This window comes from Callorhinchus milii, unplaced genomic scaffold (genome assembly GCF_018977255.1).
Source record: "Callorhinchus milii isolate IMCB2004 unplaced genomic scaffold, IMCB_Cmil_1.0 Scaffold2, whole genome shotgun sequence".
Lineage (NCBI taxonomy): Eukaryota > Metazoa > Chordata > Chondrichthyes > Chimaeriformes > Callorhinchidae > Callorhinchus > Callorhinchus milii.
This window is the reverse complement of record NW_024704743.1, coordinates 17309052-17334757: the sequence shown is the minus strand read 5'-3', so window position 1 is coordinate 17334757 and position 25706 is coordinate 17309052. Positions and strand designations below refer to the sequence as shown.

The 25706-nt window shown below is 44.2% G+C and overlaps 1 protein-coding gene across 1 annotated transcript in view; it reads right to left on the bottom strand.

Moving 5' to 3' along the window:
- Positions 1-25428, bottom strand: part of crot (carnitine O-octanoyltransferase) — a 40739-nt gene extending 15311 nt beyond the window's left edge. Inside the window, 8 exon segments of the mRNA XM_007898148.2 lie at positions 593-686; positions 3628-3736; positions 5477-5601; positions 7388-7569; positions 10711-10835; positions 11460-11514; positions 11516-11599; positions 25154-25428. Of these exon segments, the coding sequence (XP_007896339.1) occupies positions 593-686; positions 3628-3736; positions 5477-5601; positions 7388-7569; positions 10711-10835; positions 11460-11514; positions 11516-11575 (750 nt within the window). The 5' untranslated portion in view covers positions 11576-11599; positions 25154-25428.
- Positions 25429-25706: the final 278 nt, after the last annotated feature.

Sequence of the window (25706 nt, the reverse complement as noted above, 5' to 3'; positions counted from 1 at the left end):
CTTGTCCTCCCCAAATAATTATCTATCTGATAAAGAATGATTTTTTTTTGGTCAGCTGGATGTCTGACACATATGGAAGGCTATCACCATGCTTAAGAGTATCTAAACCAAACTGAGAATTTCATACATCCCGCCTATACATAGAAATTCCAGAGACAGATTGTTGGAATGGAATACGCACTCTCTCCCTGGAGGGACTCATCCTGCTTACCTAATTCCAGCAAGTATTAACAGCCAAAGCTTGGGGGCCCCAAAGTGTGCATTAGAGTAATGCTGGAGTCTAACCAGCTAAAACCCCATAGCTTGCCACTGATATCGCTATCTGGCAAGCTTTCCCATTGCTTGTCCAGCTAGGACTACCCTCCTCATTTGGGCTTTCGCTTTCTAGGTCAATTGGAGCTGAGTGGGATGATTCCCTGCCCCCAGTTAAAGGGCAGCAAACGTGAGATTTAGAATTTTTTAGTGGCTTCAGCATTCCCGCTTAACGTTAAAACTCTAAACACTCCAACACCAGATCTCACAGCTGAAAGCGGAATTTATAATCTACTTAAGGGCTCTGAAGGTGGCAGTAATTGGAAGCTGCAGCCGGTACCTTCGCCCATTTTGTTCGCGCTTCAGAAGTCAGAGCTGAGACACCTGGTCCTTCAGGTTCCTTTCCACACAGTTCCCTGATGAATGTCAACTGTCTGTAGGACAAGATCAGCTCAGTGAGGAAGAGACTTGATGAACATTTGAGATTTCAGCACAAATTAATATTAACTCAAATCAATAAATCTTTTGAACTGTACTGTATCTAACAAAAAGTTTCAGAAGCTGGAACACACAACACAGGTAGAAAATTAGTTGGGATGTTAGGATAAAGATCCAAAAGGGACATTCTCCAATTAACTCCAGGTGCCTTGGAGTAATGTAGACTGTCTGGCTCAGGAACCAGTCTATTGAGATTACAAATTGCATATCAGGAAGATGTACCAAGGTGCTTCACAGTCAAGGGTTTGCACCCAAGCGGGGTTTGTAGTCAAGAGAGAAGGAGGGGTGGAGGACAAGGGAGGGGTGAAGGACAAGGGAGAGGTGAAGGACAAGGGAGAGGCGGAGGTCGGACGATGACTGAAGGCACGGTCAAAGAGGAAGGTCTTAGATAGGAAGGCAAAAAAGGGGCTGAGGCAAGGGAGGGGCTGAGGCGAGGGAGGGGCTGAGGCGAGGAAGGCCGTGAGGCGAGGAAGGGGGTGAGGCAGAGAGGCTCTGAGATGGAGTTCCAGATGGTGGGGGCAGGAAGGCTGATGGTGGAGCAGGCAGGGCAGCAGACATGGAGCAGGCTGGTGCCCGCCGAGTGGAGGGATCAGATAGGTTGGTAATGTTTTAGTAGGTCACAGAGTTAGGGAGGAGCAAGACCGTGAAGATCTCTGGAAGCCAGGAGTAGGATCTTAAACTTGATCCCCTGGGGGATGGGGAGACAGTGAAGCCGGGCGAGAATGGTGGGGATCAGCTCAACTCGATTCTGTTATTCCATTGGCGGTATCTTGGAGCCAACTCAGTTTCAAGGAGATGCAGCTTTGCTTCCCCTTCCCCCATCCACAAGAGGACCATAGAACAAGGTGCAATCTGTCTACTCAATCAGCTCTCTATCACATCGATTCTATTCTGGTGCTACGATTTACACAACGAAGATTAGAACTCAGAAGAAGAGGAAGTGAAAGTTCCCTGTCCAAAACAAACCCAGCAGATCCAAGTCACACTAGGCTGAAGGAGCTCCCCTCAGTGACCCTTGATCATAGCTTGTCCCTGTGCTCTGGAACTCCATCCCCCAGTGCCTTCACCCTTTCCTCCTTCAAGGCCAGTCTCAAGACCTTTCTCTTCGACCGTGCCTTCAGCTCCCCTCTCGACTCTACCCACTCCTCGCTCCCTCCCTTCCCTCCCCTCACCCTGACCATTTCCCCCCTGCTCGGGTCCCGACTCAATTGTCCAGCGCCTTGGGACGTCCTCCCGACGTGAAAGGCGCTCTACAAATGAAATGTTGTTGTCGTTGTTGTTTGCTTTTTTTCTCCTCTTTCCCATCTGCTCTGTGTTTTTTCATTCACAATATCTTACTGTTTCTTCACCCATCTGCCTATCACCCCTAAGTGCAAGAAAACATTGAAAACTAATTCATCGGTAATTTATATAATAAATCCTTGCATGCATAAATGCAAACTGACGAAATGTAACATGTCACATGTAAAAGATGATAATTTCAGGGTAATTTTAGGCCTCAGTCAACATTTCAAGTACATAACATTAGTAATGGAGCTTTCACTTCTTCTGAGCTCTTACATGTACATGCAGCTGTGCCAAAAAGGACTAAGTGTGGTAGAAAGCTGATAGAACAGATAGCTTGCAACACAATACAAAATTACCCCCTCCCTTGCCTCACCCCCTCCCTTGCCTTACCTTTCACGTCGGAGGACGTCCCAAGGCGCTGGATAGTCAACAATTTGGACCCAAGCGTTTGGGGTGGGGGGAATTGGGAGGGGGGTGGGGAGAATTGGGAGGCGGGTGGGGGGAATTGGGAGGCGGGTGGGGGGAATTGGGAGGCGGGTGGGGGGAATTGGGAAGGGGGTGGGGGGAATTGGGGTAAGGGAGGGTGGATGGCTGGGAGGTTAGCCGAAGGCACGGCCGAAGAGGAGGGTCTTGAGACATGCCTTGAAGGAGGCAAGGAAGGGAGCGAAGGGACTATGGGATGGAGTTCAAAAGGGTTGAGGCAGGGAGGCTGAAGGCCCAACCGCCAATGGTGGGACGGGCTGGACAGGGGATGCGTAACAGGCGGACAGGTTGATAAGGGGTTAGCAGGTCACAGTGGTAGGAAGGGGCAAGTCCATGGAGGACCTTGAAGGTGAGGATGAGGATTTTGAAAGAATTATTATCAATAATAATGATTTAAGCTCCACTGCAGGAATCCTGTAACTTAGTGGTTAAGCCAGTGGACCTAGATCCCCGACTCCTGAGCAGGGCAAAATCTTAGGCAAGTTTCCTTACTCCACCCTCCTTAGCAGTAAGTAGGAATCCAATTGTTAGTCGTTTGGCGGATCGCTTTTCCGGGGGTAATAATCCCTCCAATAAATAANTTTTTTTTAGATAATAATTTGGTCATTCAATCCACAACTGTTTTTGGGACACTGCGCATTTCACCCCCAAACTATACAGTCAATTCACTTCACTTTGTGGAGTCCTGTAGCTCAGTGGTTAGAGCATTCGCTTTGCAAGCGAGAGACCTGAGTTTAATTCCAGGCAGAGGGCGAAACCTTGGGCAAGTTTCCTTACTCCACACAGAGCCTAATAATAATCCCTCCAAAACCCCCCCAAAAAATAATAAATTGGTCATTTTCAATCTACGACTGTTTGTGGGACATTGCTGTGCGCAATTGGCTGCTGCGTTCGCCCACAAATATATACAGTCAATTCACTTTACAGTATATTCTGTGAAGCACTTTGGGATGTCCTCCCGCTGTGAAAAGCGCTATATCAAATGCAAGGATTATTATTATTATTATTTACAGTACATTCGATGGAGCACTTTGAGGCGTCTCAAAGACGCGATAAGGCGCGATATCTATTGCAACGATTATTATTATCCATACTGAAAGCACAAACCTGAAAATCTCTGGTGGTGTCAAGATTTGTTCATTAACCAATGTGTTAAATACAAAGACTCGACCCCGACATTGGACGATCAAGTGGGACGGACACGGTCCTTCCTCCTCTACAAAGAGATTAAAAGTAAATGGAATATTTTAAATAGATATTAGAATCCTTCCAATTTCTGAACAAATGTGCATTATGCACCATATGTAAACACATGGCCAGAGGAAATTACAGGTGTCCTTAATTTTATAACTAGCAACGAATGAAAAGAATGGAGTACAATATGATTAACATTTATGAAGCCCCTTTCACGTCAGAAAGATATCTCGATGCATTTCACAGTGCTTGAGGAGAACTCAAGCTGAGGTTGGTAGCCAAGCGGGATAGGGGCTGAGGAAGGGAAAGACAACTGAAAGCAGAGAAGTATGTTTTGAGACGTGTCTTGAAAGACGGGAGGAAGTGATCGAGTCAGAGGGACTCCAGGATGAACCTGGGAGCAGATCAGATGAAAGGCCATCTGTCAATGATGGGTCAGATAGGACAAGAGACATAAAGCAGGCTAGAATTCACTGAGTGAGTGGACAAATTAATAGGGCAGGAATAATACTAATAATACATTTCATTGGTTTTCAACGAGTTCCTTCTGCTGTTTTGGCCAACATGTTAATTTATGGGACCTTGGTAACATAAATAACAGCCACATTTCTTGACAAGTCTGTTAACAGTAATTACTGCGTGAAATGGTTTGAGAAGCTTCTATGTGATGAGGCACTATAAAATGCAATTAAGGAACATATGAGTAAATTGACAAGAGTTATATGCATAGAGCTACCTGCAATGATACCACACATAAATCATAAACCACACGATCCCTCACCTCTCCTGCATTCCTTTATTCCCTTCCTCCTCACAAATCTCTCTACTCCCTTCCTCCTCACAAATACATAAGGTTTTTTCTTAAATACACTGATGCTTTTTTGCTTCAAGTAGAGCTTCCAGCAGTGAATTCCGCATTCTCATCACCCTCTGAGCGAAGAAGTTCCCCCTAAACTCCCTTTTAGATCTCAAAGACACAATTGGACTGAACAACAACCTGCATTTTTATAACATTCTTCATGTAGGAAAACGTCTGAGCACTTCACAAAGACACTGAGTAAGGAAGAAGGAGAGGAGATGTAGGCGTGATGGAAGAGGTAGATGTGATTTAGACAGAGAGGGGGCGAGATGGAGGTGGGTCGTTCCAGAGATTAGGGGCACAGTTGCTGATACAGTCAGAAACCTGGTAATGCCAAAACAATTAACCCTCCAAATTAGAGTGTTGAACCAGAAATCATATTTTTCCAACCAACATGTATTTCTAGGACAGTAGCAACTCGCCTCCATAGGAATCCTGTTTATCCCAAACTACTCTTTACAGAAGAATAATGTAGAACGATACTTCGCTCAAATGTCTAGTAAGGATTACATTGAATGCAAAATTGAATGTGGAGTCCTGTAGCTCAGAGGTTAGAGCACTTGCCTCGCAATCAAGAGACCTGCTTTTGATTCCCGGCAGGGCGAAACATTAAGCACGTTTCCTTACTCCACACGCCTCGGTTTACTTCTACAGTAAGTAGAAACCCAGTTGTTAATCGATTGGTGGATCACTTTTCCTGGGGTAATAATTCCTTCAAAAAATAATAATAATTTGGTCACTCAATCCATGATTGTTTGTGGGATACTGCTGTGTGCAATTGGTTGTCGCGTTTCGCCCACAAAATACAGAGTATATTCTGTGAAGCGCTTTGAGAAGTCTCTAAGGCATGATAAGACGCTATATCAAATGCAAGGATTGTTATATTATTATAAAATTAATTACCAGTCTGAAAGTAGTTGACAATGGAATCTCTGGTCTCTCCGGGTATCCTGCAGGTGCAGTACAGCATACGGAACTGGTCCATGTCGAACGGTGCAGCACCACTTTTGTGTACCGCAAGTTGCTGTCTAAGATTAGAAAGAGAAATGAAGGATGTTGGCTCACCAAGAGATTACTGTAAGTCATACATATCACTTTAATTCCCACCACCTTTATACAGCAAACTATTTTTTAAGATATCCAAGAGAGGTACAGAAGCATGAGACATCAGGAGGAATGCCTTTGGTGAGAGAAATAAGTCTATTGTCCAGGATTTCTAATGGGAACCAGAATTACATCACACCAACCTGTGGGAACTCCACTCTGAAAGTGGAATGTCAGATGGGGATAATAATGATAATAATGATAATAATCCTTTTTGTTCAATGGGCCGGGTATCTGACATATGCGGAAACCCATCACCACGCTTAAGAGTATCCAAAACAAACTGGGTTTTCCAGGCATCCCACTTACACATGGAAATCCCAGAGATAGATTGTTGCAATGGAATGTGTGCTCTCTCCCTGGAGGGATGCTTCCTGCTTACCTAATCCTGGAAAGTATGAGGTGCAGGTTGGCAAGAGCCAAGACTTCGGGATCCTAGTGTGTGTTTTGGGGCACTGCTGGAGTCTGATGAGCTAAAACCACATAGCTTGCCATTGCTATCCGGCAAACTTTCCTTCTGCTTGTCCAGCTAGGACCACCCTACCCGGCAGGGCTTTGGCTTGAAGGGTTAACAGGAACTGAGTGGGATGATTCTCTACCCCCAGTGACTGGTCTACCCTTCTAGGTCATCAGCAGTGCCCTGGGATACAACGGACCTGCCTGGCTCAGGAACCGGACTACCGAGACTGACACAGAGGTCTACTCAATTCCGACATTCCATTGTCGGGCATGTTACCTTGGAGCCAGTACAGCTCCAAGGAAACCCCATTTACCCCTCTCCCCCCAAGGAGGATAGTCCAGCTAATAATCCTGCTAATAATCTCGGTAATAGTATAATACAATAATAATCATCCTGATTTAGCTCCTGTAGCATCGAGAATGTCTCAGAGCTTTTCTAAAAGTGTAGTGACTTGGTATTTGTAAGTTGGGGTGGGGGGGCTGTAACATACTTCTGATCTCTTTAATTGAGTTATCAGGTTAGAACTCACAACACATTAGATCCCACTGACCATAAAGTAAAAAGAAAATCAGCACAGTTCAAGCTTAAAACGAGACACAAGGCCAGAAATCTGACCTTGTGTTAGACTGTGAAACCATTTTCTCCTAAAATTTAAGATTGCACGGAATTGAGGAAATCTTTCAAATCTGGTCCCAGTGAGCTTGAGCACATTTCATTAACTAAGCAGCGTTTTCCAAATTAATGTTGCAATTCCCTTTGTGGAAACTGAGCTCAGCTCTGTGGGTGTTGAATACATGACGCAATAAAGCAGTCTTTTAAATCAAAGTGATCAAAATAGATACAAGCTGTATTAATGAGGATTTGCTGCGTGCGAGGAGGGCAAATCCTGCCAATTAAGCTCTTAATTCATCAGCTTGACATAATTCAGAAGCCTGGGTCAGTTGGCTTTGGGAAAAAACATGGAACTGGCAATGCATGCAGCAAAACCCAGCTGCGATCAAGCCTCTCCGGGTAAAGGGAGAGGGGGAGGAAACATAGCTTTGAATTGCTTACAGCAAAGCAGGCAGATCTCTGCCATCTGTGAGATTTGATGATATTTTGCCATTAGTAATAAAGACACAATATAATGTAAAGTGGATTAACTGTGCATTTTGTGGGCGAAACGCAGCAGTCAATTACGCACGAGGTAAGGGTTTGGCCTAGGTGTACATTTTACACGCCTTCTTAATTATTCTCGAGACTCAACTTACTTTCTGATCAGCTGCCAAAACACCACCGTGTAATAGACAACGAGAGCAGCTCTTTCAACCTGAGTGCCTTCCTTTGGTTCCCAGTAATGCTCCAAGTAGGGAGCAGCCCCTGCGAAGTTCACGTTCAGCATTGTTGGTTCACGGTTGTCCAGATATGCACTATTCAGCCACCATTCCTCGAGCTAGTCGAACAGCAAAAATAAAGCAAGTAATCTTAAAATATATTTAACACAACATGCAAATCGTACATTAATATATTTGGATTTTTTGGAGTGTCAGCTGGGTGTCTAACTCATCACCGTGCTTAGCTGTATCCAAACCAAACTGAGAACTTCATACATTCCACCAACACATGGAAATCCCAGAGATGGATTGTTGGAATGAAATGCGCGCTCTCTCCCCGGAGGGATGCATCCTGCTTATTTAGTTTCAGGAAAGTATTAGGCAGAGGTTGGCAAGAACCAAGGCTTGGGGACCCCAGCGTGTGAGTTGCGGTACTGCTGGAATCTAACCAGCTAAAACCCACATAGCTTCCATTGCTATTGCTGTCCGGCAAGCTTTCCTGCTGCTTGTCCAGCTAGGACCACCCTACCCATCAGGGCTTTGAATGGCAGGGTTAACAGGAAGTGAGTGGGATGACTCCCTGCCCCCAGTGACTGGTCTACCCTTCTAGATCCTGCCAATGAATCAGGTTGGCTGTGCTGTCATCGCCAGTGCCCTGGAATAGGATGCTACACAAGGAAGTAATAATAATCTTTGTATTTGCTATGGTGCCTTATCACATTGGAGGGATGTCTGAAAGCGTTTCACAAGATATACTGGGAAACGGAGGGACTGTGTATTTTGTAGGCAAAATGCAACACCCAGTTGCTCACAGCAATGTCACCCATAAGGCCACGGAGTGTGTGACCATTTTTTTTATTTTGGGGGATTCGTTGACCAGGAGTATGGGATCCTCAAAAAAAAGTAGCATCCAAAACCAACGTGCAATTGAATTTCAGTGAATGTGTTCAGTGGTTGAAAGATTACAGAACCCTTCAACTAGCAGTCACTATTTCCCTCCATAAGATACAGACAATTCCGATTTGTAACACTGCCCCCACGGACACTCAGTGCCCCCAAACCACTCAGTGCCCCCAGTGACTCAGTGCCCCCCAAACCACTCAGTGCCCCCAGTGACTCAGTGCCCCCCAAACCACTCAGTGCCCCCCTAATCACTGACTGCCTCCCGGCCACTCCCTGACCCCAACCATTCACTATCCCAAGTGACTCATTGCCCCACATCGCTGGCAACGGATCACTCATTGCCCTCCCCCACCCGGCTGCTCGTTGCCACCCCCCACACGCTGCCTCCCCCACACGCTCCCACCCCACACACTCCCCCACCCCACACACTCCCCCACCCCACACTCCCCCACCCCACGCTCCCCCCCCACCCCACGCTCCCCCCCCACCCCACGCTCCCCCCCCACCCCATGCTCCCCCCCAACCACACACTCCCCCCCAACCACACGCTGCTCCCCAACCACACGCTGCTCCCTCCCCCACGCCCCCTCCCCCCACGCCCCCCACCACGCTCCCCCCCACACGCACTCCCCCCCACACGCACCCCCCCACACGCACCCCCCACACACACACACTCACCCCCCCACACACACTCCCCGCCTCCCCACACTCCCCGCCCCCCCACACGCTCCCCCCAAATACTCACTGCACCCAGTGAATCAGTGCCCCCCCAAACCACTCAGTGCCCCCAGTGACTCGCCGCCCCCCGGCCTTTCGCTGGCACCTGGCCTCTCGCCGCCCCCAGGCCTCTCGCCGCCCCCCAGGCCTCTCGCCGCCCCCAGGCCTCTCGCCGCCCCCGAGGCCACTTACTGCCCCCCTCAGACAGTCAGTGCCCCCCGACCACTCAGAACCTCCCAGTGACTCATTTCCCCCTTTTTTCCTAAAAATCATGAGCTCTTTCAAAGGAGCCAACGCCTCACTGGGTATAGTATACAAGTTGTTTTACTTACCAACTGTTGACTATCCTCTGATGGAGGGGGCGAGGAAAGTGGGGTCTCCTTGGAGCTGAACTGATATCAGACAGTTAAACTCCAGCAGTCCCCCTAAACATACTCTGGCTACTGTGGTCCCTCAGCTCTTGGCAGCTTGCACCTAACACTATCCAGAATAAGGTAAACCGGCTGTGTCCCTCCAGGGAAAGATGCACATTTCATTCCAGACACAGGGAAACCTCCATTTGTAGGTGCCATACATATGTGGAATTCTCATCTGGTTTGGATATTTTTAAGCATGGAGATGAGTCTCCACCTGTGTCGAAAACCTGACTAATTAAAAACTAATCGGTTCACATAATTGTGAGGCTCATCTAGCATAGATGTATTTAAGGGAAAGCTAGATAGGTACATGGGGGAGAAAGGAATTGAAGGTTATGCTTGAAGGCTTAGTTGAGGAAGGGCAGGAGGAGACTCATATGGAGTATAAACACCGGCGTAGACGAGTTGGGCCGAATGGCCTGTTTCTGTGCTGTATATTCTAATGTATTCTAACTTATCTTAATCACATAAGAACTACATTACTATAATAATATTGACTCGTTTGTATCATTTTAGTGATCTTTACACAAAGGCATTTTAAAGTTGGTAGTTAGCTCTCTATTGCAGATTAGCAAATGTCCCCAATTGTGCATTCATTATGAACACCAATGTCATTTCAGCTGTCCACTTATACCAACAGTCTTTGGTGAGATGAGAGGATAGCTGACTGGGGTGTAACATCATTAGCAGGTAGGAAGTCAGATCTGATAAAAAGAACAGGCTTGATGGGCTGAATGGCCTCCTCCAATTCTACTACAACAACAACAAAATTACATTTGCATAGTGCCTTAATGTAACATAAAAGGAGTTGTCTGTCTTATAGAGGTATCTAAAACGATAAACAAGTTGGTTTTTTTAAACCATCACCATGTTTAAGAGTTTCCAAACCAAACTGAGATTTCGGTGCATCTCACCTGCACATGGAAATCCCAGAGACAGATTGTTGGAATGGAATGTGCACTCTCTCCCCGTAGGGACGCACCCTGCTAACCTAATAACAGAAAGTATTCCGTGCAGGTTGGCGAGAGCCAAGGCTTGGGGACCCCAGGGTGTGCGTTAGGGTACTGCTGAATTCTGGAGAATGCAAACCCAGAACCTTACTTTCAAATACATCAAGGTTGCAGGACAAAAAGGGACAGGTTTACAATTTATAGTTCAAGTTACTCTAACTAGTTTACTTCTATATATAAATAGCAACAGTATTATCTCAGGCTTCTTGCTTACCCAGTTTCTTTTATCTTTGGCCCAACTGTGAAGTTTTGCATGCAGCTCTGCACCCTGCCCACTTAAAAATCGTTTGGCAATCTGGGTCGTCGTTTGCAATTCCTCATGAGTCAAAAATGGTTTCACTAAAGCAGTTCAAATAGAAATCAACTGGATGAAAGCCACCAAACAATATTTAGAAATAGCCATATAGCATGATTAAAACACAAATGATTAAAACAAACATTTTGGAGAAATAAACAAGGCATTGCAACTATAAACAGCTGGAGATTGATACTCATTGGGACCTGGGACCTTTGCCCCAACAAAAAGTGCAATAACAATGAGTTAAGCTATATTACAATTTTAACAATGTAAAGTGGATTTGACTTAATCATAATAATACTTGCATAAGATTTAGCGCCTTATTACATTGTTGCAAAATGCCCCAAAATATAATCAAATCACAGACATGTGGCGTTGATGGAGAAATTCTTAAAATATTGAATATGAATGATCTGGAGGTCTGTAATGCAAGTCTGCACATTCAACTCGGGTTTTCACCTACAACTTAGTGCCAATCACAGCTTTACTCTGAACAATTTATTCAGTACACAGCCACGATCGCATTAATAGGCCCCCTGCCGTGTGCAGGACTATCATTAAATAACCCTACTCTTCCTCTCAACACCTAACTCAGCAGTAAAACAATCAATTGCAATTTATGAGCTCTCTTCTCTATTTCTACTAATATGATGTTCATGCTGTACCTGAATCCAAATACTTGGTTATGCTTTGGCACAAGTTGGGCACAGGTAAAGGAGGGCAGCGAGTCCTGATACTGAAACGTACGCTCTTCATTTGATTCGAACATCTGACCATCCATGTCTTCTCAATTGAAGTTTCAGACCTATTGTAAGTAACATTAATAAATCCGTTAAACATACTGTAGCATACACAGTATGTACAGCAAATTCACATTAGAGGAAGTTTTTTGAAAACCAAAAAACCGTCTCATTTGTAACCATCCCAGTCGTAACAGACCCAAGATAAGCCATTTATGATTGTTTTATCTCTTATGAAATGGCCTCAGCAGCCCTTTTCTCAGTTACTATTGTACAAATTTCAGCTGCACTTAGCTTTTGCTTCTTCTGAGTTCATTCTGTGATATAGTGACAATGGTATGTTTTAACTTCAGCAAAATAATTTATAATCATTCATCTCTGAGAAGTAGAAATCTCTTCTCACCTTTATCGTTCTGAATCTAACCAACAGGACTCAGTTCTGGAAGTGTTGGGTAATTTGTAAAGATTTATAAAGAATGCACAGCACAGAAACAGGCCACTCAGTCCAACAGGATCCACGCTGGTATTTACAACACACACAAGACTCCACATACTCCTTACCCCCTCTCATACACTTCTATTCCCTTCTCCCTCATGTATGTATATATATATATACCTCAAGATTGCATCAATACTATCTGATTCAACCACACTTTGGGGAATGAGTGCCACAATCTCACGACTCTGTGTGTGAAGCATTTCCTCCTAAATTCTCTTTTTGATCCCCTAGTCACTATTTTATCCTTCTGTCCCCTGACAAGTGTGAGCAGCCTATTTATGCTAACATTATCGAACGCTTTTATAATTTTGAACACCTCTATTATGTCCCCCTTAAATTTTTCTCCTCTTTATCAAAAAGTGGCCCAACCCAGCCAGTCTATTCTGATAGTAGTAAGTCTACAGCCTTGGAATCATCCTCATAAGCTTAATCTGCACTCTTTCCTATATTCATATATCAGTAAAAGAAATACCAAGATCTGCTTCATTATCCCAGAGTAAAATCCTTCATTCACTGCTGGAACTTTAACCAGATTCCTGGATTGATCTGGGAAAAGCAAGGGCCTAACAGTCTGTAACATTTTCTAGCATTGCTCTCCCAGCAGTGCACACATAAGGAAAAAGCTTGTCAAAGTGGCAGCTCACTTTCTAACTACACTTGTCTAATATATCTGACAACACTTTATTATATTATTTATTATATATATGGGAATTCTGGAGGTGAAAGATTTATGTATTCACTATAATGAAGGGAAATGACAATGCAAATAGAGAACGTTCACTCTCATTGTATTTAAAATTAGAGCCAAGCTGCTGATATGGAAAAAAATTGTGGGCATATGGAATGGACTGCCTCAGCAATACAGTAATTTAAAGAGATAGAGAGCTTGGTAAGTAAGAATGCTGATTAAATAATATCCTTGCATTTGATATACCACTTTATCACAATGTCTCAAAACACTTCTCGCGATTTTACTCTAAAGTGTAGTGACTGTATTTGTAGACGAACACAACAGCCAGTTTGCGTACAGCAATGTTCTTCAAACAGCCATGAAGTGAATGGGCAATTTTATCTGAGGGATTGTAGTAGACAAAGTCTTGAAATGGGTGATATTCCCGGTTTCTGCGTGCGCGTTTCGGCTGCCCCCCCAACCCGAGCCTCCCCTTCCACTCTAAATGTCTCTCCTCCCACCCCCCTCTATCCGCTACTCCTCCTCTGTCATTCTCTCCCGCCGCCCTCCCCCCACCTATCTTCCATTTTCAACCATTCTACCCCACTCTCTGGAACTCCATCCAACTCGCTCCCTCCCTCGTTCAAGGCCCGTTTCATAATACGTCCCTTTAATTGTGCTTTCAGTCATCTTTCTCCTCCTGCTCTGCCCACTCTCCTCACCGCCCACTCTCAGCTCAGATGACCAGCCAGCATCGCCAAGTGCTTTAGGACAGTTTTCCGATGTGAATGGTGCGATATACCTTTATTATATATACACAATAGGTATATACATATAACAATTGTACCTAATATACTGTTTTGTAACACTGTTAAGATCAGATCTAGTAGCACGTTTATAAACATTATCAATTGAAACTTTCCTCAAGAATGCCCGTGAAGTGGAAAAAAAAATGAATGACTTTCAACAGAGTTAGGGCATTTTCTGCCAGAGCTGGTAGTAGCAGCAGCAGCAATGTAAAGTACAATATATTAACTTCTTTGCTCATTGATTTAGATTTGCTATTTTGGTCCATGTGAGAAGTACTGGGATTATCAGTGAAGTTATTTTCCAGTCAGTGTTACAGCCCAATGCTTTACTATAATAATAATCCTTGCATTTGATATAGCGCTTTTCACGTCTTCTCTTCGTCTCAAAGCACTGCACAGAATAGACTGTAAAGTGAATTGACTCTATAGTTGTGGGCGAAACACAGCAGCCAATTGCGCACAGCAATGGATTGAAAATGACCAATTTATTATTGTTTTGTTTTGGAGGGATTATTATTAGGTGTGTGGAGTAAGGAAACTTGCCCAAGGTTTCACCCTCTGCCGGGAATTGAACCCAGGTGTCTCGCTTGCAAGGTGAGTGCTCTAACCACTGAGCTGCAGGACTCCACACTCTTGGGCTCGACTATTGCACATAGAATGAAATTGATGTCCTTACAGATGTATGTGGTCATGGTCAGAATAAAAATATGTTAATCGAATTTGGATGGAAATGATGCACAATCTATGGCAGTAATCTGGGGCATATCCATAGAACTGTTTGATTATAACATTAAATCAGGTAGGAGAAGTGTTTGCATCTTAATTAACCATGCTGGAACTATCCTGTGGAGTCCTGTAGCTCAGTGGTTAGAGCACTCGCCTTGCAAGCGAGACACCTGGGTTCAATTCCAGGCAGAGGGCGAAACCTTGGGCAAGTTTCCTTACTCCACACTAATAATAATCCCTCCAAAACAAAAACAATAATAAATTGGTCACTTCAACCCACGACTGTTTGTGGGACACTGCTGTGCGCAATTGGCTGCTGCGTTTCGCCCACAAATATAGAGTCAATTTACTTTACAGTCTATTCTGTGAAGCGCTTTGAGACGAAGAGAAGACGTGAAAAGCGCTATATCAAATGCAAGGATTATTATTATTATTATTATTATCTGACTCTCTCCCTCCCTCACTCAAGCCCCATTTCAAAACACGTTCTGTTAAACCTTTATAAATCACTGGTTAGTGTCCAATTCTGGGCACCACACTTTACGAAGGATATCAAGTCCTTGGAGAGGGTGCAGAGGAGATTTACCAGAATGGTACCAGGGATGAGGGATTTTAGTTATGCGGAGAGACTAGAGAAGCTGGGATTGTTCTCCTTAGCGCAGAGAAGGTTAAGGGGAGATTTAATAGAGATGTTCAAAATTATGAAGGGATTTGATCCCATTTGTAGATAAGGAGAAACTGTTTCCACTGGCTAGTGGGTCGGTAACCAGGGGACATAAATTTAAGATAATTGGCAAAAGAACCAGAGGGGAGATGAGGAGAAATTATTTTACACAGAGAGTTGTTATGGACTGGAATGCACTGCCTGAAAGGGTGGTGGAAACAGATTCAATAACAACTTTTAAAAGGGAATTAGATAGGTACTTGAAAAGGAAAAATTTGCAAGGATATTGGGAAAAATTGGGGGAGTGTGACTGATTGGATAGCTCTTTCAAACAGCCAGCACAGGCACGATGGGCCGAATGGCCTCCTTCTGTGCTGTAATATTGTATGATTCTATGCCTTGTTGATCATGCTCTCAGTCTCCTTAGCCCTCCCGCCCAGCCCACCATCTTCTGCTCCCACCCTCAGCTTGGGTGACCAGCTGGCATCGCTCACTATAACAAGAACACAATAAAACATACAATACAAAATTATATTTGTATAGCGCGCTTCACATCAGGAGGATGTCACAAGGTGCTGGACAGTCAGAGATTTGTACCTGAGCAGTGGGGGGTTGGGATCAGGGAAGGTGGAGGGCAGGGAGAGCAGAAGGGTGGCCAAAGGTGCGGTCGAAGAGGAGGGTCTTGAGACATGCCTTGAAGGAGGCAACGGAGGGAGGCAAGGACAGGGGTTTTGAACACTATCCTCTGGAGGATGGGGAGTTAATGGAACTGGGCGAGGGTGATGGTGATAGAGTCACGGAGCATGGTGAGGGAGAGGCCACGAGCTGCAGAGTTCTGGATAATCTGCAGCTTGTAGGGGGAAGAGAAGGGAAGGCCGACAAGCAGCGAGTTGACGTATTCAAGCCTAGATGTGATGAGCACGTGGATGAGGGTTTCAGCGGCCTGAGACAGTGGCGGAGCCAGGCAATGTTGCGGAGAGCGGCACCGATGTGGGGTAGAAAGGACAGTTGAAGGTCAAACAAGATGCTAAGGTTGTGAACTGGGTTAGTAAGATGGAGTGTGCATCCATGGATGGTGATGCTGCCAGCACCTGAGGTGAGGAGGCACTGACAGGAGTCAATCAGGAGAGCCTCGGTCTTGTTGACGTTCAACTGTAGAAAGTTAGTTCTCATCCAGGACTTGATGTCTGACAGATTCTGTTAGGATAGCAGTGGTCCTGGAGTCGAGGGTGGAGGCAGAGAGATAGAGTTGGGTGACATCCAGTGGAAAATAATTTATGGTCAAATGCATCACAGCTTCAACTGGAGGCACTGATGCACATCAATTTAATGGGGTGTATTAAAGCCAGTACAGTACAGTACAGAGCAAGTGGACTGTCAAGTTTAATTTTCCAAAAGGCTTTCAAGAATCTGCAGGTTTATTTACTCAATGAACCTAATGGAAGGAGGTAATCAAACACTGGAACATGCACTTAAATAGATGTACATTTTATCTCCAAATTAGCTAGATATTGTAGATAATCTAAGACTAATGGCATTTGTGCTTCCCTTCAACCTTCCCCTCTGGTTTCAAGATACAGTATTATTGAGTCAAACATCAGGGTATGTGTGGAGTATGTAAATGACGGGGGAAAAAAAATTACCTCCTTTGTAAGGTCTTCTCCTATCCTATCATCCCCATACACAACAATCACACATTCAGTCAGGTCTTGCGGGCAACCGTTGTACTTTGCGGCGATGTTTTCCTGCACAAGAATAATCGGAGAACGTACGACATTTGCGGCTCTTCAAAGTGTATGAGAGCAGGACAAAGTGTACGAGAGGAAGTGACATGGTTCATGACATCAGAAAGTCAGAAGAAATGTCATAAAGGGCATCATTGACCACGCGATCTCCCCAGACCATGGCCAAGCCTGGCTCAATTCAATAATGTGCGCGGAAAAATACATTGGAAGAATGATTCAAAAATCCTGGAACTCTCTCCTAACCCCACTGTGGGGGGGCGGTGGGGGGGAAAGAGATCATTAGCACCGGGACTGCATCAGTTTAAAGAGAAGGCCGACCACCACATTCTCAGGGCAACTAGGGATGGGCAATAAATACTGGCCAGCATCGCACACATCCTAAAAAGGGATTACCAAAAAACAGTGACGACAACAACCTGGTTTAAAGTTTGCTAGGCCAGGGTGGTCCAAGCTTTTGGCTGTCGCAGGCCGGATGCCCTATTTGAGAAACGTCCCCGTGCTGCACAAGCAATATTTTTGTGTTTCCCTTCCAGGAACATAACATTTATGGGTTATGGAGGCAGCAGATGGACCAGGTGAATTGGAGAGGGGGTGGTTAAAATGTGATTTTAAATGGCACAGGTGGGGAAATTTGCATTCTATTTGCTCGTCGTATGTGAACACTCTGGGACGCTACCCTGCATGAGGGGTGCTATATAAATGCAAGTTGTTGTTGTACGCAGCAGTCCATTTGCACATACCAATGCCCCCCAGGCAGCCATGAAATAAACTACCAATTTTATTTGGGGGGATTGTTGGTCCGGACACTGAAAGGAACTCCCTTCTCTTTTTGAATAGTGCTATGGGACCTTTAACATCCACTCGAATAGGCAAAGAGGGCCTTAGTTTACCGTCTCTTTTGAAGGATCGCACTCCTGACACTATGTTGGAGTAACATTTTAGAATATATAAAATAGTCAGATACGCATTGATGACTCAATCCGGAGACACACATCTGAAAGAAGCAGTAAATAAACAATTGCTTCTTCTTAATGTGGATACATTATCCAAATTGGGTATAGCAAGGCAGCACAAACTGATCTCTCTTTTACTAAAAACTAATTTGGGCCATTGCTGTATGCAAATTGGCTGCCATGATTTCCTACAAAATACAGTTGCTGTACTTTAGAGTACATGCTTTGAAATGACTTCCCATTATGAAAGATGCTATATCAAATGCAACGATTACTACTTATTTATAACTAATAACTAACAATATAAGGCAACAGCTTGGGTCAGTTAGTAGCACTCTGGCTCAGAAGGTTCTGAGTTCAAGCCCCACAATGGGATTTGAGCTCCTAATCAAAGATAATAATAATCTTTATAATCCTTGCATTTGATATTGCGCCTTTCACAGGATTCACAGGAAGGAAGCATTTCACAGGAATTACTGTAAAGTGTAGTGGCTGTGCATTGTGTTGGCTAAAGTATTTTGTAGGATGACATTTCAGTGCAGATCTGGAGAACTCAGTATTGTTTGAGGTGTGATCCTTCAGATGAGATGTTAAATTGAGGTCTGCTTGTTTTGAGGTGAACATTAAAGATCATATAATATTATTTGAAAAAAGAGGGGAATTTCTCCCAGTGTCATAATCAACAATTCTGCAGATAAACTGGTTGACTGGTTGTTTGTGGGACTTGCCAACGCAAATATTTGGCTTCCTGTTTACCTAAAATACGTTACTTATTGACAATAATAAAGTGCTTTGAGATGTGTTAGAATACACACTTTTTGTATACTGCTAGAATCATAATAGATGTTGTGAATGGGTTAACTTTTAAGTTAAATGTGGGGGACAACTGGACTGACAGTCATGGGATAGGACACATCTGGTTTTCTCTGTTTTTGAAAGAATAACGGACGGACAGGGGCAGGGGGTCACCTCTTATCAGTAAATGACAACAAGCCACAGAGGTACCAGTCGACACAGGATCTCGACTGAGCAATAAGTCGCTAGATTCTGACAGGGCCAAGCAACAGAAGGCAACCCTCAAGAATAGCAATTAATGAGCAAGTTGCTTAAACTAGAGGACCTTAGTACCATCCCGGGATACTGATACAAAATAACCAGTCACTTAAAAGGAATGTACTAATGATCCCACACCACAAAATAATGAGCACCAGATACAGTCCTAAACTGATCAATCCTCTATCTTCGACAATTAGATCAGATAACAGGGGTCTTAAGGACAATGTGTCGTGTGCTGAGGCACGTACACCCCATGAGGTGCTCATGTGAACCCAGCATGATTTCGACAGGTGATCTAATGTCCGCACCACGATTGGATGAACATTGGTATAAGAGTTCCGATAACTTTGTGTACGGGGCCGTCCCGGGTCGTGGAGACAAGGATACGGGAGATGGGGCCGTCCCAGGTCGCGGAGACAAGGATACGGGAGATGGGGCCGTCCCGGGTCGCGGAGACAAGGATACGGGAGATGGAGCCGTCCCGGGTCGTGGAGACAAGGATACGGGAGATGGGGCCGTCCCAGGTCGCGGAGACAAGGATACGGGAGATGGGGCCGTCCCGGGTCGCGGAGACAAGGATACGGGAGATGGGGCCGTCCCAGGTCGCGGAGACAAGGATACGGGAGATGGGGCCGTCTCGGGTGGTGGAGACAAGGATACGGGAGATGGGGCCGTCCCAGGTCGCGGAGACAAGGATACGGGAAATGGAGCCGTCCCGGGTCGCGGAGACAAGGATACGGGAGATGGGGCCGTCCCGGGCTGCAGAGACAAGGATATGGGAGATGGAAAACTGAGAGCTGGAAACACTAAGACTGAGGATATCAGATGGAAGATTGAAAGCTGTAAGCAAGAAGACTGAAAGCATGAGAATCAAGCTTGTGTGCTGGAAAGACACAGTGTTGAACTCTTGAACTCGAGATATCTACGGTGGTGTTATTCTGTTATAAGATCTGTTGATTGTACCGGCCTTTGGTCTGACCCATCGGGATATTGGGGAATAACGAACGAATAATAATAAAACAGTCTGATATCTGGTTAGAGGAATTAGCGTTATTTCCTTACAGATTTGGCTGATTTTATTTTCTTACAGATGTTTCCCTGTGAAACGGTAATTTTTTCTTTTACAATCCATAATGAATGACACAACAACAACAAAAATCCGTACATTTGATGTAATGCCTTTCAAGTTGGGAGCACAAAACCAAATCCAAGGCTTATTATTAAACAATAATAAAGTAAATAATAATAAAACAATTACAATGTTTGACTCTGCTGAAACACAAATAAATAACCAATTTCTGTCGGCACATCATCTAGAAATAAATACTTTACATGCAATATTTGGTATGGATTTTACAGGCAGATTTTAAAACCTAGTGAATCCAATGCGAGCCTAGCAAATTATCCCTTTAACACATTTTTGATCACAGCACAGAGTTCAACATACCCACACAGATTTAGAAATAAACTGGCAGCACACTGTAACCTAGGTCTTCTCGCAGTGATTGATTAAACCTCATGGTGATCAATTAAACTTTATTGTAGCCAGACACTGACCGGTACTGAGAGGAAGGAAGCCCATCAAATCAATGAGTCCGGCCTCTATACAAACCAAGGCGTGTATTTGGTAAGATTGAATCGGGGTGGTGCTTTCTCCTCATTTGGACTCCATCCCTAGCCTAGCCATCAACAAACAACTAAAGCATTCATACATCCCACAGAAGCACAATTGCTAAACTGAAAAATACTTAACAATGAACCCAGCTGAAAATACCAAGAATGCCTTGACAAGAGGGGCTAAGTAAACCAGTAACGTATTGCCCTATACTGGTGCTCAATAAATAATGATATAAACTACCAGAAGTCAGGGTTGACCAAAGTGAAAGTTGCGGAGGCTTATGGACTTGTTTGCTTCAGGAAAGCTGTAAGTCATAAAGACCAAGGACAGTTGAAGCATGTCAACAGAACACAAAGTTTCAACATCATTGCTGATAAAACATTGTTGCTAGCCACACAATAATAATAATAATCCTAGCATGTGATAGAATGCCTCATTACGCCTCCTAGAAGCCTCAAAGCACTTCACAGAATATACTATAAAATGAATTGACTGTATATTTTGTAGGCAATCCACGGCAGCCAATTGCTTGCACACAGCAGTGTTCCACAAACAGTGGATTGAGTGACCAAATTTTTTTTGAAGGAATTATTGCCCCCGGAAAAGCGATCCACCAATAGACTAACAACCGGGTGCCTACTTACTGCTAGATAAACAGAGGAGTGTGGAGTAAGGAAACTTGCCCAACCTTTCGCATTAAATCTGTGGTACTCAGATTTGTTTAAAACAAACTGCTGGAATTTTAATTGGCGACAGGAGGAGACTATCTGACTAAAAAGATGTATTTGTGGAGCTGAATTCCACATGTCTTGACAAAGTCAATGTGTCTCAACGAAAGAAGAGCAGAGATTTGGAAAACGGACTAGCTCCCCCATAACCAACATCTTAAAAGGAATTACAAGGGTTCACAAGAAGAAAAAGATCAAGACAACCGTCAACATACTGACCAACAATCGACACATAAAAATCCTGGTACCAGCCGGTCAGTTGGTTCTTGCTCCACCTCTTCCACAACATTGGTCCAGCCAACTTTACTTGTTGTGAATTGTACTAAATATACGTAAGAATTACTTCTGATTGATTACCTGATTGTAACTTGCATAACTTTACTAATTAGTATTAATAAATATTAATTGATTGAAGAATTTGTGTTGGGTCCTTACTTCACCCCTGGTTCACAAATTTAATTAACCCTTACACAGAAACATCTACAAGCTGCCCATAAAACTGAGCAATCCTATTATAATGTGGTGGTTTGTGTCCATGAAGTCAGACTGCCTGCCCCGGCCTCCGGGCTAAAATGAAACTTGGAAAAAATGGCTACCTTCAGTGGAGGTTATCATATCACCACTGACATCACTTCAAGGACCAAACACACAGGATAAGTACCAGTAGAAGACAAATAGATATCAATCTCATCTGCTTGCCTGAAATATAGTAATCTATTTTAAAACCACTGTATCCTAATGAGTTTGCGTGTTGTCTTTCAAGTGTTCAAAAGCAGCTGTCAGTGGATGGATTACCAACTGCAAAAACCCACAGTATTTATAACATCTGAGTAATCAGAACCAGGAATCCTAAGAGCTTAGAGACGTTATTTGTAGGGCTTGGGGGCACTTTTTTTAAAAAATATGAAAGCATATGAAAGTGGAGAGTAGGCAATTCTTTTGGAGAAATAGTACACGGTTTAGTTGTGTGTCTAACCAGACTGATATTCTGAAAAGTACAGTAGAAGATTTGTAACACTGCATTTACAATGCATTTACTTATTCTATCATTGATTTCAGTCTCTGTGGCATCTGTAGTGACAGAGCAACTGAATTCTATTAGATTAGCTGTTTGAATGGCAATATTGTAGCTAGACTCAAACTAGATTTGACATATTTCAATCCCTTTTTTCGATGGAAAAGTGTTTTATTCTAATTCCAAGAACATTACATTGTCCAATGCATTCAATTCCAATCAGTCCTTTTCTTAGTCTCTGAAGCCATTACTCCTTCCCTCTATGCTGCCCTCACCATTTCTCCATTTTATGCTATTTTACTCTATCCTTTTTAAAAATGAAAAAGAACTTAAAGCACTCTACAAAAGTCCCTTTACTATTCCATCATTCCACAAAAGCAACAACATATTTGCAAAAATATATGTTTCTTAAAAATGTCAATGCCCTTGTGGACAAAATTCTACAAAACTAGAAACCAAAATAATAGTTAAAAATAGTATAAGACATATAGTCACTTATAGTCATATTGTGGGGTGAACATCCAACCATAATAGAAACAAATTGCTGAACAAATGACTGGATAATTTTCTACATTTGTATCACATAACACTTATTTCACTCTATTTAAGTATGGATAAAATAAGGTTTACAAACTTGTTTACGGTATCAGAATTGCTTGTCAAATGTTAGCATTAATGAAGAATGAGCGCACTGTATCATAAAGCAATTTGATGAAAAACAATATAGCTATTACATTTCTAACCTTGAACAGATTAGATACGCACATGGTTCTTTCAATCAAATACTTAACGGTCAAATTGCCCTTGACCCAAAACTGTCCACAACTGAAATCTGGCTGCACTTTCACTCAGCAACATAAGAATGGGTTGTTTTTTTTAAAGAAATCTAGATGTTGGTTGAGGCCAACGGTAGCCAGGGCCCCCGGGCCGGAAGTGGCCCACTGGGCTGCCAAGAAGTGGTCCAGCGAACATTCTCACTGGTCTAAGTGAATCTGTTTTAAATCAATGTTTTGTTTCCATTTTTTTCTTGATTGAATATTTAAATATTCAATCAAGAACATTTATTTTGTTGGCTAATCAAAAAAGTTGGCCACCACTGCGCTATATCTTCCATCAAACAAGTGTGTCATGTATTTTGTCCAGAACGTCAAGAAAGTCACTAGTTATTCCTTAGTAATAGACACATTTGGGCTTTGTAGGAGTTGAGAGTTGAGTGAAATAGACATATTTAGCACAAATGAACTTCTTGGGGAAGCTTTAATAATAATAATAATAATAATAATAATCCTTGCATTTGATATAGCGCTTTTCACGTCGGGAGGACGTCCCAAAGCGCTTCACAGAACACACTGTAAAGTGAATTGACTGTATATTTGTGGGCGAACGCGGCAGCCAATTGCGCACAGCAATGTCCCATAAACAGTCGTAGAATGAAAATGATCAATTTAATATTGTTTTTGGTTTTGGAGAGATTATTATTAGGCTCTGTGTGGAGTAAGGAAACTTGCCCAAGGTTTCGTCCTGCCTGGAATTGAACACAGGTTTCTCGCTTGCAAAGCGAGTGCTCTAACCACTGAGCTACAGGCTTTAGTCATGGAGGAGTGAGAGAATCGTGTCTGAGGCCAAGAATGATGATAGATAAAAGGATTAAGAGTACAGTCATCAAGGGTAAGAGGTATTCGGCTGTTAGGAAAAATGCTAAGTAATTCACTTCCTCACGAAAAGGCACGCAGACGATCAAGATTTCTATCGATCCAACCATTGAACTGAAAGCAGTGAAGGCTTCATGGAGGAAATGCGATCTGAAGCAAGCTGGCAAATGTAAAATCATCAGCGAAAGATAGAATTGCTTGATGAATAGAGGATGTCACTCGTGTAGTAAAGCAACAAAGCTGGAGATTCAACAAAGCTCTGGGGAACTCACACAGTGTTGATGTGGGTGGGGGAAGGGAGAAAGTCACAAGATGGTACAGTAATGGGGTGGCAACTTATTAAACAATTGCTGTTTCACTGAAAGAGTGGCAGAGATAACCCATGCAACTGAGAGAGGGGGAATAAATAAACTTGATCAAAACAAGTAGTGCATGACATACAAAGCGTACACACGAGATTAACTGCCCCCGCCCCCCGCCCCCCCCCCACCACCACCACCACCAGAAAGGGGTTCAAAGCCAAGTGGGTGTTCCACGTGTGGAGCAAAAAAAAAAGACACATAAACACACGCACACCCCAACAACAACAACTTGGATTTATATAGTGCCCTCCACGCCGGACGGCATCTCAGGGCGCTTTACAGTAACGGATCCCGGGGCCGAGCCGGGGGGAGGGGGAGCAAGGTGACCAAAGGCGCGGTCGAAGAGAAAGGTCTTCAGCACACACTCCCTCTGCAAAAGGCACTTGTACACGTTTGTACCTTCCACTTCCTCGTGTGAGTGACGTGGGGATCGTTTCGGGTCATGCAATGTGAGACTAGGTTTGGGATCAGGAGCAGGAATGGGTTTTTGAAGCAAGAGCTCACTGCTGAGTTAGTTACAACGCAATATACAATACAATGTGATCCCCGGCGCTGTTCCCACGGTCAGTATCTCCCAGGAAACATGCATTACAGAGAGGAAGGTCAACCAACAGCAGCAGCAACACACACACAGACAGACACACACCACATACACACACACACACACACCACATACATACACACACACCACACACAGACACACACCACACACAGACAGACAGACACACACCATACACACACACAGACACATACCACATACACACACACACACCACACACATACACACACCACACACACATACCACACACATACACAGACACACACACAAACACACAGACAGACAGACAAACACACACACACAGACACACACACACACATACACAGACACACACCACACACACACAGACACATACCACACACATACACAGACACACACCACACACAGACAGACACATACCACACATATACACAGATACACACAGACACACACACTACACACACACACACACAGAGACAGACACACCACACACAGACACACACACACAGACACACACACACACACACAGACAGACACACACACACACACACACACACTCTCTTTGCTCAGCAGTCAGCACTTGCCTTGGCTTCCGCCTGTTGTGCGTGGCTCCCTCCCTCCCTCCCTCCCTCTTGCCTTCCCTGCCTCGCCTCCAATCTTTTCTTCCTTTTTAATTGCTGCAAATTCCCTTTGGTTCCGTGCAGGGAATGTGTAGTTTCTTAAAGTAAATGAAAATGCAATGAAAGCAGCCTGCGGCGGCGGCGGCGGCGATTTCCCAGTCTCTCCTGCCTTGTGCGCTCCGCACCAGTTCTGGTGCCCTTTCCCCCAGTTGGTGTCGTTCAGTTCCCCCCCCACCCTCTCCCCCCACCCCCCCACCATGGCCCGAACACATCGTGTGGCTGCGCTACAGAACTGCAACCACAGGACAACAAATCCTGGCAATCGATAACAAGCCAATGCAATGCAATGCCCACCCCTGCCCGTGGCCGGAAATAAGTTGCAGCCTGGAGGTGGCAGTGAAGCAAGTCATTTGCAATAATCAATTCTAATAATATTCATGCTTACCCCCTCCCCATTTTAGCCCCCACCACCACCACCACCACCCCCTGGCTCGGGATCAGGCTCCACCGCTTGTCA